Source organism: Lissotriton helveticus, chromosome 3_1 (genome assembly GCF_964261635.1).
Source record: "Lissotriton helveticus chromosome 3_1, aLisHel1.1, whole genome shotgun sequence".
NCBI lineage: Eukaryota > Metazoa > Chordata > Amphibia > Caudata > Salamandridae > Lissotriton > Lissotriton helveticus.
Window position 1 is genome coordinate 22,983,198 of NC_136061.1, and position 15,413 is coordinate 22,998,610.

Genomic DNA, 15,413 nt, shown 5'->3' on the forward strand with positions numbered 1-15,413 from the left:
CCCGCTCTGTCCGTCGGTACCCCGCTCAAAAATCCGAGAGGAAGTGGATGTTTGAGCGGGGTACCGACGGACAGAGCGGGGCCTCATATTCCCGAGCGGTTGCCGGTTGAGGTGAGGTCATATCCCACGCAATGCGTGGATTAAGATAGAATGCATTTCTTCCTTGTGAACTTTGGGGCTCCAAGTTCCTGGTAGATATAAGTATTCTGATATAATTTTGGCACCTAATTTTTAGTTACACTTTTGCACTTCACTTTATTTGGGTTGCAGTAGCTTATTATCTAGGTCCTGACGAAAGCCGGATAAAATCTTCCTACTTGGCTGAAACATGTTGACCGTCCTGCACAGCGCCACAGAGTGGTTATATGTTTAGACTACCGGGCGTGATTTTAACCTTGACACTCAGACAAATCCTATTAAATAATTTTCTTGCCTGTGTCGTTAATTTTAAGTTTTCACCACAGCACACCCTTTAGCACTACCTGTTTGAGTGACAACTTGGCAAGAGTTTTTTTCCACATCCATACTCGCACCATCAGTCGATGGCTTGGATGGATTAAACAAATACCCCATATGATGAGACTCTGCCAAAGGGTGGTCTGATGGGAATATCTCAGCCAGATGTAACTCGTCTATTATTTGCATGAGTCCTTTTTCTCAGTTACTAGTACAGCAACACATGAGACCGGTCATTCTTTGTTGTTATGTATAAATATCTTTGTCAACTCACCAGAACGGTCAAGTAGGTCCTAAATATAGCTCGACCTGACAAAATATGACTCGCCATAGCGAGTGGGCAAGTATAATTTTAGAGGCCTGCTTCTAGCTGGCTGCCCGCGAAGAGCCCAGGATGGGGGGATGAGTGGGGTAATGGAGGATGTCCATCGGGAGGCCTCCCCTGATTGGTCGGGATCAGAAGCTCTGACTGGGTCTCTTGCGAGCCATGAGGTGGGAGCCCCATCCTGAGTTCCATCATCTGGCCTGCCAAATGGCCAAGTCATGGGTGCAGTCTTGTGGGCCTAGGGAGGCTTCCCCTGTGTGACTGGGTTCAGAAGCTTTGATCGGGCCCCGCAGGGACTTGGAGAGGGCACCTCCCCCCTGGGCTCTGTCCTCCATCTGGCTGCACCGCGAAGGACCCGGGAGAGGCGGTTCATCAAGAACGGGAGGCCTCCCCTGCTTGGTGAGGTTCAGAAGCTCTGACCAGGCCCCCAGCAGAGCCCGGGGTGGGAGCTCCCATTTTGGGCTCAGTCCCCCAGCTGGCCGTACCATGAAGGGCCAGGGACGGGGGGCCATCGGGACTAAGGAGGCTTTTCCTGCTTGACCTGGTTCAGAAGATCTGACTGGAGTGCCGGCAGACCCTGAGGTCAGGGCTTCCGATCCTGGGCTCCATCTTCAGGCCCGCCGCATGGCAAAGCATCCAGGACAAGTTCCCGCGGGCCAAGGGAGGCCTCCCCTGCGCAGCTGGGTCCAGGAGCTCTGACTAGGCCCCAGGGCCGCGCTGGGCTTGGAGCAGACGCTACCTCCCTGTGCTCTGTCCTCTGACCTGCTGCACCACCTAGGGCTTGGAACGGGAGTCCATCGGGCCCAGGGAGGCTCCCCCTGCTTGGCTGGGTTCTGAAGCTACGATTGGGGGCCCGTCAAGCTCTGCAGTGGGGCACCCCATTCTGGCCTCTGTCCTTGGGCCTGCTGCACGGCAAAGTGCTAGGACAGGGTCCAGCAGGCCAGAGGAACCCTTCCCTGTGTGGCAAGGTGCAAGAGCTCTGACTGGGCCCCAGTACAGGTGCTCCTGACCTGGGCTCCGTCCACAAAGCCTGCTGCACCGCCAAGGGCCTGGGACGGGGCCCCATTGGAAGCTGAGAACGTTCAATGCTGTACGACTAAGGTGGCAGAATGGATGTCTGGTAATTCCTTAATACTGAATGGGGATAAGACGGAGGTGATGGTCTTTGGCCCAGGGACCACCAGCTGGAATAGTAGCTGTTGGCCTCATTCTTTAGAAATGTGTCCGACTCCAGGAAACAAGGCTAAGAACCTTGAGTTCTGATGGACCCAGACCTCAAACAATAATACTAAAAAACAATCTTGTTCCTCCGTGGAACAGTCACTTCAGTTTAATCTTGAGATCCTTTGCCAACACGTTTCGTTGCGCTTAATTGTTGTGTGCAGCGACTTCTTCAGGGCTTTGATCTCTTTGTATGAATCCTCAGTTCCAGTTGTGTTTCCGACCCGGAATGGGTTCTAGTAGTACTCCAGTGGTACTTGTGCAGTAAAGGGCAACAGTGATTACTGTGTCCAAGATTTAGTGTATTCCAGAATTCTTTTCTTAAGAGTGGATCATGTGTGTTTACGTCATAAATCTATCATGAAGAATGACGATGTGGACTAGTAAAACCACTCTTTGGGGGCTAAGTGAGTCCCTCTTGCCAGCAACCAAGTCTTTGCTGGTGTAAACGCAAACCCTCTGTTCAGTAGCAGAGCTGCCTCCGGCGTGTCCGCAGAAGAGCAGGAGGGGCTCACTTAGCCGGACATCTGGAGACACACACACACACACACTGGCCCACACTAGCCCTCCCCAGGTCGAGAGCCATCTGTGTCCTTAACAGATGCCCGCGTGAGTTGATTTACAACTGTAACACTTTTTTGGATGGCAACAAGGGGCCTAATTTATGAGGTTTTTCCGTTGGGCAGCATCGCAGGCCTTCCTGCTGCACTGCCTACGGTACAAGAAACGGGCAGGAATACGCCATATCTATCAGATACGGCACAACCTTGTCACTTTCCTCAGCGCCAGCGCACAATGGGCTGCCGTGTGCCAACGCAGGCACCTTTGCACCATGGTGCAAGGGCGCCTGCATTGCGGGGATGGTTATTTCTGTGCAGGAAGGGAAACTTTCCTGCACAGAAACATTCAGAAGCAGCTTTTTCCTCTTTCTAGGTGCGCTACAGAATGCAACACACATGGAAAAAGGAAAAAAAATGAGGAGAAATAAATAAAGATATTTCTCCTCGTTGCGCCTCCCTTACGCCTCCGCTGGGGAGGTGTAAGATTTTGGCATTGCCCAGATTTCTCATAAATCTGGGGCAGTGTCAAAAAGCCGTAGATGTTGCTGGGAACACGCCCAGTGACACCCATTGCACACCCCTTTAATGCAGAAAACTGTGTAAAAGGGAGCCATATTTATGAGGCAGCATTAAGCCCAAAAAAGTGGCTTAGTGCCGCCTCGTAAATATGGAGCAGGCTCCTGCGCCACAGAACGTCACAAAAAGTGATGCACAGGTGGCCCAAGAGACATCATAAATGAGGCCCAAAGTGTTTTATTTTAATGTATAAACGGACGTCCCAAACTTTGTGCATCAAGAGAGTCTGAGCAGATGCGTTCTGTCCAGGCTCTCTCTGCCGCAGCGTTTAATAAAACCAACTTGTTCCTATTTTGCCAAACGCCTCTTGTCTTATGTGAAAGTGCAATGTGAGTGCATACAATGGTACCTTTAAACGGCCACTGTTACGTGTTTGTTAGTCGTGTCAGATCTAGTAATCCGTTTTTTTCTATACCTTTCTCCCTTTCCTAGGCTATAGAGGCTTTACTCTTTAGGCATTATCAATGTCCTGATGATGATCCCCATGATTAGATAGCGGGATCGAAACGCCGTCGACCTCTCTGAGCACCATATACCAAAAACGTATACAATGTGTTATATGCCTGTAATGGTGCTATCTGAATTTCTGTTATAATATTATTTACAGGAATCTGTAGCTTTTGCCTAAAAGCCCTGTTCTGTTTGCTTGTATTTTCTTCACCATGCCAATCTGTATGTGTTAGGGTACAGGCTTGTGCCCCACTGCGAAGAATTGTTGAAGGAATCTTGTTTTCATATTGTTCTAACTAGTAAAAGATTGCGACCACTGTCCGGCTGGACATGTCACAACGAATATAGTATCCATTGTGTCTATATTGATTGCTGTGTGAATATTGCTTATGCATGGGACCACTGTTGTTTCCAAAATATGTTCCCCGAGGTCCTGTGCTGACTCGTTTGGGCGCCCTTGTTGACCTTTAGACATAAATACCACTGCATCAGTTTTACGGGGGATATTAGGTGGGAATGCCTACCTTGCATAAATTAAAATCAACTCAACACAGTTGATTCCTATGACGGAAAAAAATTATGCATCCCGACGAAAAGTGACACATTTGCATAGATGCATTACCTTGTAACTATGGAGCAAAGAAAGCACCACCGCTGCGTCAAAAGAAACGATGCAGCAGCCGTGAAAGCTACTCATCAATATGGAGCAAAGAAAGCACCAGCGCTGCTTCAAAAGAAAGATAGCGGCGTCGTCGCAAGCTCCTCGTCAATATGGAGGAAAGAAAGCACCAGTGCTGCTTCAAAAGAAACGAAGCAGCGGCGGCGCAACCTCGTCAACATGGAGCAAAGAAAGCACCAGCGCTGCTTCAAAAGAAACAACGCAGCGGCAGCGCAAGCTCCTCTTCAATATGGAGCAAAGAAAGCACCAGCGCTGCTTCAAAAGAAACAACGCAGCGGCAGCGCAAGCTCTTCTTCAATATGGAGCAAAGAAAGCACCAGCGCTGCTTCAAAAGAAAGATAGCGGCGTCGTCGCAAGCTCCTCGTCAATATGGAGGAAAGAAAGCACCAGTGCTGCTTCAAAAGAAACGAAGCAGCGGCGGCGCAACCTCGTCAACATGGAGCAAAGAAAGCACCAGCGCTGCTTCAAAAGAAACAACGCAGCGGCAGCGCAAGCTCCTCTTCAATATGGAGCAAAGAAAGCACCAGCGCTGCTTCAAAAGAAACAACGCAGCGGCAGCGCAAGCTCTTCTTCAATATGGAGCAAAGAAAGCACCAGCGCTGCTTCAAAAGAAAGATAGCGGCGTCGTCGCAAGCTCCTCGTCAATATGGAGGAAAGAAAGCACCAGTGCTGCTTCAAAAGAAACGAAGCAGCGGCGGCGCAACCTCGTCAACATGGAGCAAAGAAAGCACCAGCGCTGCTTCAAAAGAAACAACGCAGCGGCAGCGCAAGCTCTTCTTCAATATGGAGCAAAGAAAGCACCAGCGCTGCTTCAAAAGAAACGACGCTGCAGTGGCGCAACCTCTTCAATATGGAGCAAAGAAAGCACCAGAGCTGCTTTAAAAGAAACGACGCAGCGTCGGGCAAGCTCCTCTTCAATATGGAGCAAAGAAAGCACCAGCGCTGCTTCAAAAGAAACGACGCAGCGGCGGCATAAGCTCCTCATCAATATGGAGCAAAGAAAGCACCAGCGCTGCTTCAAAAGAAAGATAGCGGCGTCGTCGCAAGCTCCTCGTCAATATGGAGGAAAGAAAGCACCAGTGCTGCTTCAAAAGAAACGAAGCAGCGGCGGCGCAACCTCGTCAACATGGAGCAAAGAAAGCACCACAGCTGCTTCAAAAGAAACAACGCAGCGGCAGCGCAAGCTCCTCTTCAATATGGAGCAAAGAAAGCACCAGCGCTGCTTCAAAAGAAACAACGCAGCGGCAGCGCAAGCTCCTCTTCAATATGGAGCAAAGAAAGCACCAGCGCTGCTTCAAAAGAAACAACGCAGCGGCAGCGCAAGCTCTTCTTCAATATGGAGCAAAGAAAGCACCAGCGCTGCTTCAAAAGAAAGATAGCGTCGTCGTCGCAAGCTCCTCGTCAATATGGAGGAAAGAAAGCACCAGTGCTGCTTCAAAAGAAACGAAGCAGCGGCGGCGCAACCTCGTCAACATGGAGCAAAGAAAGCACCAGCGCTGCTTCAAAAGAAACAACGCAGCGGCAGCGCAAGCTCCTCTTCAATATGGAGCAAAGAAAGCACCAGCGCTGCTTCAAAAGAAACAACGCAGCGGCAGCGCAAGCTCTTCTTCAATATGGAGCAAAGAAAGCACCAGCGCTGCTTCAAAAGAAAGATAGCGGCGTCGTCGCAAGCTCCTCGTCAATATGGAGGAAAGAAAGCACCAGTGCTGCTTCAAAAGAAACGAAGCAGCGGCGGCGCAACCTCGTCAACATGGAGCAAAGAAAGCACCAGCGCTGCTTCAAAAGAAACAACGCAGCGGCAGCGCAAGCTCTTCTTCAATATGGAGCAAAGAAAGCACCAGCGCTGCTTCAAAAGAAACGACGCTGCAGTGGCGCAACCTCTTCAATATGGAGCAAAGAAAGCACCAGAGCTGCTTTAAAAGAAACGACGCAGCGTCGGGCAAGCTCCTCTTCAATATGGAGCAAAGAAAGCACCAGCGCTGCTTCAAAAGAAACGACGCAGCGGCGGCATAAGCTCCTCATCAATATGGAGCAAAGAAAGCACCAGTGCTGCTTCAAAAGAAACGACGCTGCAGTGGCGCAACCTCTTCAATATGGAGCAAAGAAAGCACCACAGCTGCTTTAAAAGAAACGACGCAGCGGCGGCGCAAGCTCTTCTTCAATATGGAGCAAAGAAAGCACCAGTGCTGCTTCAAAAGAAACGACGCAGCGGCGGCGCAACCTCGTCAACATGGAGCAAAGAAAGCACCAGCGCTGCTTCAAAAGAAACGATGCAGCGGCGGCGCAACCTCGTCAACATGGAGCAAAGAAAGCACCACAGCTGCTTTAAAAGAAACGACGCAGCGGCGGCGCAACCTCGTCAACATGGAGCAAAGAAAGCACCAGCGCTGCTTCAAAAGAAACGACGCAGCGGCGGCATAAGCTCCTCATCAATATGGAGCAAAGAAAGCACCAGCGCTGCTTCAAAAGAAACGACGCTGCAGTGGCGCAACCTCTTCAATATGGAGCAAAGAAAGCACCAGAGCTGCTTTAAAAGAAACGACGCAGCGTCGGGCAAGCTCCTCTTCAATATGGAGCAAAGAAAGCACCAGCGCTGCTTCAAAAGAAACGACGCAGCGGCGGCATAAGCTCCTCATCAATATGGAGCAAAGAAAGCACCAGCGCTGCTTCAAAAGAAACGACGCTGCAGTGGCGCAACCTCTTCAATATGGAGCAAAGAAAGCACCAGAGCTGCTTTAAAAGAAACGACGCAGCGTCGGGCAAGCTCCTCTTCAATATGGAGCAAAGAAAGCACCAGCGCTGCTTCAAAAGAAACGACGCAGCGGCGGCATAAGCTCCTCATCAATATGGAGCAAAGAAAGCACCAGTGCTGCTTCAAAAGAAACGACGCTGCAGTGGCGCAACCTCTTCAATATGGAGCAAAGAAAGCACCACAGCTGCTTTAAAAGAAACGACGCAGCGGCGGCGCAAGCTCTTCTTCAATATGGAGCAAAGAAAGCACCAGTGCTGCTTCAAAAGAAACGACGCAGCGGCGGCGCAACCTCGTCAACATGGAGCAAAGAAAGCACCAGCGCTGCTTCAAAAGAAACGATGCAGCGGCGGCGCAACCTCGTCAACATGGAGCAAAGAAAGCACCAGTGCTGCTTCAAAAGAAACAACGCAGCGGCAGCGCAAGCTCCTCTTCAATATGGAGCAAAGAAAGCACCAGCGCTGCTTCAAAAGAAACAACGCAGCGGCAGCGCAAGCTCTTCTTCAATATGGAGCAAAGAAAGCACCAGCGCTGCTTCAAAAGAAAGATAGCGGCGTCGTCGCAAGCTCCTCGTCAATATGGAGGAAAGAAAGCACCAGTGCTGCTTCAAAAGAAACGAAGCAGCGGCGGCGCAACCTCGTCAACATGGAGCAAAGAAAGCACCAGCGCTGCTTCAAAAGAAACAACGCAGCGGCAGCGCAAGCTCTTCTTCAATATGGAGCAAAGAAAGCACCAGCGCTGCTTCAAAAGAAACGACGCTGCAGTGGCGCAACCTCTTCAATATGGAGCAAAGAAAGCACCAGAGCTGCTTTAAAAGAAACGACGCAGCGTCGGGCAAGCTCCTCTTCAATATGGAGCAAAGAAAGCACCAGCGCTGCTTCAAAAGAAACGACGCAGCGGCGGCATAAGCTCCTCATCAATATGGAGCAAAGAAAGCACCAGTGCTGCTTCAAAAGAAACGACGCTGCAGTGGCGCAACCTCTTCAATATGGAGCAAAGAAAGCACCACAGCTGCTTTAAAAGAAACGACGCAGCGGCGGCGCAAGCTCTTCTTCAATATGGAGCAAAGAAAGCACCAGTGCTGCTTCAAAAGAAACGACGCAGCGGCGGCGCAACCTCGTCAACATGGAGCAAAGAAAGCACCAGCGCTGCTTCAAAAGAAACGATGCAGCGGCGGCGCAACCTCGTCAACATGGAGCAAAGAAAGCACCACAGCTGCTTTAAAAGAAACGACGCAGCGGCGGCGCAACCTCGTCAACATGGAGCAAAGAAAGCACCAGCGCTGCTTCAAAAGAAACGACGCAGCGGCGGCATAAGCTCCTCATCAATATGGAGCAAAGAAAGCACCAGCGCTGCTTCAAAAGAAACGACGCTGCAGTGGCGCAACCTCTTCAATATGGAGCAAAGAAAGCACCAGAGCTGCTTTAAAAGAAACGACGCAGCGTCGGGCAAGCTCCTCTTCAATATGGAGCAAAGAAAGCACCAGCGCTGCTTCAAAAGAAACGACGCAGCGGCGGCATAAGCTCCTCATCAATATGGAGCAAAGAAAGCACCAGCGCTGCTTCAAAAGAAACGACGCTGCAGTGGCGCAACCTCTTCAATATGGAGCAAAGAAAGCACCAGAGCTGCTTTAAAAGAAACGACGCAGCGTCGGGCAAGCTCCTCTTCAATATGGAGCAAAGAAAGCACCAGCGCTGCTTCAAAAGAAACGACGCAGCGGCGGCATAAGCTCCTCATCAATATGGAGCAAAGAAAGCACCAGTGCTGCTTCAAAAGAAACGACGCTGCAGTGGCGCAACCTCTTCAATATGGAGCAAAGAAAGCACCACAGCTGCTTTAAAAGAAACGACGCAGCGGCGGCGCAAGCTCTTCTTCAATATGGAGCAAAGAAAGCACCAGTGCTGCTTCAAAAGAAACGACGCAGCGGCGGCGCAACCTCGTCAACATGGAGCAAAGAAAGCACCAGCGCTGCTTCAAAAGAAACGATGCAGCGGCGGCGCAACCTCGTCAACATGGAGCAAAGAAAGCACCAGTGCTGCTTCAAAAGAAACGACGCAGCGTCGGGCAAGCTCCTCTTCAACATGGAGCAAATAAAGCACCAGCGCTGCTGCAAAAGAAATGACTCAGCGGCGGCGCAAGCTCCTTGTCAGAATGCGAAGATATTTCCTACGTTAGTGTAACTGTGACTTCATTAGCCACGTTTTCTTGTTCACGCTAACATTGCCATAGGAAGTACCTATCTCTGGACTCAAGCTATTTCATGTCAGAAATAGGTCATTCCTGTTGACATACGGGTATATACATATTGTATTACTATTCATTGCTTGTTTTACTGCACCATGTTTACAAACTGAAGCATTGGACCCAATGCATCCGTTTGTAGAGGCTTGCATCATATCATACCTGCACCAGGTAAAATGTATGCAGGGTAGGCGTTCCCACGTTAAAAGCCACATAGAACTGACACATTGAAATTTACAACTTTTCACTGCATCACTCTATGACTTGACTGTGTCAAAATCCCTAGGCCTTCTCAAACTAGGCGTAAGGATTGACGCAGTACTGTTAACATGTCAGTCGCCTCTGTGTTCTGATGCATTGCTGGAGTTGCGTCAGTCTTTTGACCTACTCCAGCAAATTCTGACATATCCGTGATTTCTTGCCCCATGCAGCACAATATTGTAAAGGAAACACAAGGAGATGTTGGACAGGGTGCTGAAACTTTTCAGACACTCACCCCCAGACACAGATATGGGTTTAATCCATCATCGTTCTTTAGCTCACTTCGCCACCCCAGTTCAGACCCAGCTATTTGCAAATCAGTATTCACCCTGCGCTCAATGGGAACAGTCCAGCCCAAACTGCCAAGCCATGCCTTCCCTGGACCGGAAACAAGCATCCTGGGACCGGTTTTGGAGTAACACCCCTCATCAGCAAGGCTATCTTGAATCCAGTGGCAGAGTGCGCAAGGGACCCACATCTGGGCATACCCACCCAACTTAGGTTGAACAAAGTAAGCACAATATTGTGAATACAGCACACTGATGCTGATTTAGGGCATTTGCAGCAGGTGCAAGAAATCTTATGGATCCATGACGATGAGTCAGTACTTGTAAATATATCCCCTGGTTATGTTTTAGTTTTAGGCATGTGCCTTGCCTTCTCACACACAGAGATCCATCCACCGTCCAGTTCTGGGGGATCTCTGTCTGATCTGTAAGTCTGTGGGTGGAGGAGCGTCGCCGCACTGCTTTCTCGCAGTGTGAGAAGCAGTAACATAAAAAGGTATAAATACTATTTTATGTTACTGCTTCTCGCGCTGCGAGAAAGCAGAAGGGTTTGGTTGGGGGGGGGGCGGTCCTTCAACAGGGCAGGGGAAGAGTGGCAAGCCCAATGTTGCGGGCCCTGACTGTTTGGTCAGCCCTCTGGGGCCGACCAAACCCAGTCATGCGCACTCTGCCATTTTTTCCATGTAGGCCTCCTCATAGGTGCCTGGCTGGGTGCCATTCCCACCAATCACAACACTGCCATTGCAGCCGGGTCAGGCCGGCTAAGGTATGGTATTTTTTTTAATGTAATTAAAATTAAACCCCTGCCCGCGTGCGACCTGCTCGCTGCGGGACCCCCTTGCCATGTGCCCCCCCCCAGCCCCACACCTGCGAGTCATGCCGGCTGCGACTGGACTCCTTAATAGATCTTGGACCCTGTAGTACGAGTGATAAAGGAAATTGATTTGATGAATTGCGAGTGACCGACCCCAACATTTTTGGCAGTCTTGGAAAAGGGACAGAAAGTTGAAAAACAAGTGCTGGCTGAAGTTTCATGATTACTTCATTGAGGATGAAGTCTCGCGATTGCTGGACTGATGAATATGACGTCATGAATGGAACCTTTTCAGCGAAACTGTCTATTTGGATATCGTCTGTGGTCCAATCACACAGTGGGGTACAAAAAGTTTGATAAAAAGTGTGAAATTTACTGAATAAAATTCCAATAAGACAGGGCCGGAAATCTCAATCCAGTGGGTGTTGATTTTCTATATTAACTCACAGGAGACAATATTTTTGTAAAGAATATTTAGGAGGTGATATTCATGTCAGACGATATTTTGACCAGGATACTCCAGCGCCGCACTGGTCATGGAGCAGCCTCGTTCCGCCCACTCAGCCAGCCCTGCGCTGTTCCACTCGCCTGCCCATTGCGAGACATTACTCAATCGTCCGTCTGCTCAGCTGCTCATCACCAGCTCCACTGAGGAGTCAAGCTCTGCACCCCTAACCTTACACCATCTGCTAGACTCTGTCCAGGATCCGCCTTTGCCCCTTGCTTGGTTCTAGGAACCAGGAGAGAGGCTGCAATCCCCTACAACCATGGGTGAGGGTCAGATAGAGGGTACCTCATGAGGTCTTCTATCCAGCTTCTTTTTCTTCTTTTTCTTCTTCAGCGATGTCGTCACCAACATTTTCTTGCTGGCGGTGGTGATCTGACTCCTGGACGGCTTCTTCACCAAGTGTCTCCTCATTCCAGGGTTGTCTTCAAAACGGTGACCTGGAAGAGGAACCAGGATTGTCAGACTCTACTCAAGCACAAAGAGGAAGGGACGTCTGTCTAAACACCACCCCTGTTGTTTACCACATTCATCGTCTATCACCAATATTGTGCACCAGCCCATACCATCCTTTACCAATCACAGAATCAGCGTCTGTCAGTCACTGAGAGTCTCTGTCATTCAACGTCATCTAACTTCTTTCACTTCCTATAATAACTATCACTGGCATCGTCCACTCTCACATCAACTGCCTTCAAAGAACTGTCCTGCCATTCTCTACCATCACATCCTATCTCAACTACCATCCTTTACCATCACTGTTTCACCTACTGTCCATGACACTCATCACCTATCATCATTGTCATCTTATCAACTACCTTCCACAACCTCTCCTATGTCACTCTCCACCACTATATAGGGTACCGTCTACCACTCTTGTCATTTACCATATCACGTATCGTCTACCACTCTCGTAATTTACCGTATCACGTACCATCTATCACCATTTACCATCACTGTTTAATCTAATGTATAGGTCACTCATCACTTATCAGAATCATCCTCATCATATTAACTGCCTTCAACTCCTGCCTTACTCTACCATCACCCGCTGTCTCAAATACCATCCTTTACCATTGCTGTATCATCTAATGTATAGGACACCTGTCTTATAACATCACCACATCACCTCCAACCGGTAAACAACGTTTACCACAAAACTTTTTCCCGACAGGTAATCACAGAGAGGTTGTCACAATGACCGCGTTTTAATTCCGTTTTAATTCCGCATACCATTACTCCGCAAGTCGGAACAACGACTTGCGGAGGGGGGGGGAGGTGTTGGATTTAAAATCCAGCACCTTCCCTACTGTTAGACACAGACTGGAGTTGGAATAGTAAATAATACTATTCCAACATCCAAAGCCCCCCTCCGCAAGTCGTTGTTATGACTTGCGGGGTAATGGTATGCGGAATCACAACGTAGTCGTTGTAACAACCGTGTTGTAATTCCTTGTGGGGAAAAAGACTGCAGGATAACCACACACATTCCCTCCCATGTGTTACCACTTCTATCGCCTGCCATTTTTTATAATTGATTTATTAGAGTTTTATATAGTGCAAGCATGACCCAAAAGGTTATCAGAGCGCTTTACATTATTGCAGCTGAGCAAACCGGTAAATCAGAACGATAATAAACAGTGTGGAACAATCAGAATAAAAGTACAGGAAACCGTGGGAAGTAGACAGGGATGAAGGGCTGCCAGGAGCCCATCCAAACATTGGAAAGAAAGAAGAAGCAGGCCATAATAAACAATAATTACGATCACCATGATAATTCCAGGTGAGGCTGTACCCAGGTGGGTTGAAGAAATACCTCTAGTCCACTAAAGAAATCAACGGAGTAGGCATAGTGTCATGTACTACCATGCTGTCGAAAATTGCTGTGCACACTTTTTTAACCCCTTCCCTGCTGATGATGGAACCGCTCCGTCATCAGCCGCGGTCGCGCTGTGCTGATGACGGAGCGGTTTCGTCATGGCCCGCTCGGCACGCCTGCGAGGCGTGGATTCCGCGCCTGCGCTGAGCGTTCTATTGAGCAGGGCGGGCCATGACGGAACCGCTCCGTCATAAGCACAGCGCAACCGACGCTGGTGACGGAGCGGTTCCGTCACCAGCATGCGCCCGCCGCTCTTCCGCCCCGCCCCCTTAGCACTGCGGCGGAATAGCCGCCGCAGTGAAGGGGGTAAACATTGTACTCCTTTATTAAAATGATCCTTCAAAATTAGAGCTGTATGCGTGCTCCCTGGATTACGTGATCTGCCCTTTTTCATGTCATAGTAAACAACGTCAGAGGTGGAGCAGAACTTCACTCCAGCTCCAGGCGCACAGCTGATGTCGTGATAGTCACGCATTCTCCCAATCACTTTTTCAATTTCTTTGCCAGTTTCTACAATAATTAATCCATTTACTCCAAGACTTTAATGTCATTCCATTTTATTTTATTTCATCTTTCCACACGTGATTTGCTTATGTTTTTACAACTTCTCATGCCACGGATATGCTGATCCAAGCCTTTTTCCGGGCACGCCAAAAAACATAAAACATCCTGAATTGCAAGTTATTATGTTACCAAATGCATTTCGGGCTATAAATAGCCCTTCCTCAGGGGTTCACTACAAAATAAAAGAACGTTGCTGTTACATTTTAATGGAAAAGAACCGGACTGTGTTTGAGGTCGACCCATATATTGCGCTTTCCCTCTAAACCCGGAGCTCAAATGCTGCCGTAATTGAACTTGAGAAATACTCTAACCAACCTCTTTACCCCGTGCTTTTAACCTTCCTTAACCTTGCATAACATCTCCAATGTTTCACCCCTATTCAGGGCACAAGTCCTAAAAAAAGAACTGGGGGTACCCTGTCACCGGAAGTGACGTCACAACAGGAAGTGACGTCACGAAAGGTGGCTTGCCCCATCGGGCTCATTGCCTCCCCTCGCTCACCCCTTAGATGCGATTGCATCTGCGAAGCCAGCGCGTGAGCAGCGTGCTATGAGCTCCGATCTTAGCCCAGAGAGGGCAAAGAATGAAGTCCAGCTGTTTGGCAGGCAGGGCGGCGTCCACCCGGTAAAATAAGTGGGGGGACACCGTCCACCCGCGTGGTACCCCAACTCGAGCCCTGCCCCATGTCTACTCTTTCCCCCTCCTTCCCGTTCCCGCTATTCTCTCGCCAGATTGCAACCACTCGATCTCATACCTTCGCAACTTCATTCCGTGTTCTTGCTCTTGACCACGATTCCCTCTAAATGGCAGCGTTTAACTGCGCACCATCATTTCAAACTGAGCGGTAGTGATAGGTGAAGTCCAAGAGGCGGGGCAACTTTAGAGGAGTGTGAGAAGTTGGCCTGATATATGATGTTTCCAATTCTGGAACCACCTTGTATCAGTCCAAATATCCCCTTATGGTGTCTGGTTGTAAGTCTACCTTATAGACAAGCTATCCTAGGGGTAGCATAGACTAAGCAGCCTTAAATGCTTAACTCAAGAGGTCGTGTTAAGCGAGCTGTTTTACCACATACAATCCTATATTATCAAATGAAAGGACACCACACAAGTATATATTATAAAAATATATGTATTTATTACTCAAAATAATCCCCAGTACTCTTTATGAATAAAGGGGCACAAGCGTTAAATCAAAAGCACAGTATAACATACAAAGTTGCACAATTATGGATGACGGCGAGGGGCCACTCAGACAATATACTAAACAAGTGGTATAAGAGATACCAATCGAACAGTGGTTAGGCCTAGGGCCTAGGGAATCGCTGGGAGCAGTCGGGACAAGCAATGCTGAAGTCGGGAAAAACCCGCGAGATTCGGGTGCAGCGCTGAAAGCGCACGCATGCACCAATGTTAGTCAATGGTGCGTAAAAGTTACACAAATAGAGTTTAAGGACACTTCCGCTGAACCTAGAGGGACAAAACTTAAGACACAGACCCTAGAGGTGTGTACCAGTGTGGGAACACCGGCGTTGCAATGTTACCTCACCCACAGGAAGCGGGTGCACAGGGTCGAAGTAGTGTCGGGTTTCAAACACGCTGGTTCTTGGTGCTTTAAGCTGAAGAGGCTGCAGGCGCTGTGAAGGAGAAGTGTCCGGTGGGATCCAAGGGTGGATCGAAGTCGAAAAGTACCTGAAAGCAGAGGGGACAGAGTCTGGGTCACTCAGCAGTGACCAGGGTGGAACCAGGACGGAACCAGGCAATGTCGGGCGCAATCAGGTGGTTGTCAAAGAGCTTCTCTCCGCTGTCACGTGGGCTCTGGGGCATCTGCGATGTCCAGGAGCAG

At 49.3% G+C, this 15,413-nt stretch overlaps 1 protein-coding gene across 2 annotated transcripts in view; it reads right to left on the bottom strand.

Moving 5' to 3' along the window:
• The window catches only part of SLC4A3 (solute carrier family 4 member 3), a 513,414-nt gene that overhangs the window by 323,508 nt on the left and 174,493 nt on the right, over positions 1-15,413 (bottom strand). For both annotated transcript variants that reach the window (XM_078679131.1, XM_078679132.1), the window contains exon 5: positions 11,413-11,564. In XM_078679131.1, the coding sequence (XP_078535257.1) occupies positions 11,413-11,564 (152 nt within the window). The remainder of the gene's footprint in view (positions 1-11,412; positions 11,565-15,413) is intronic.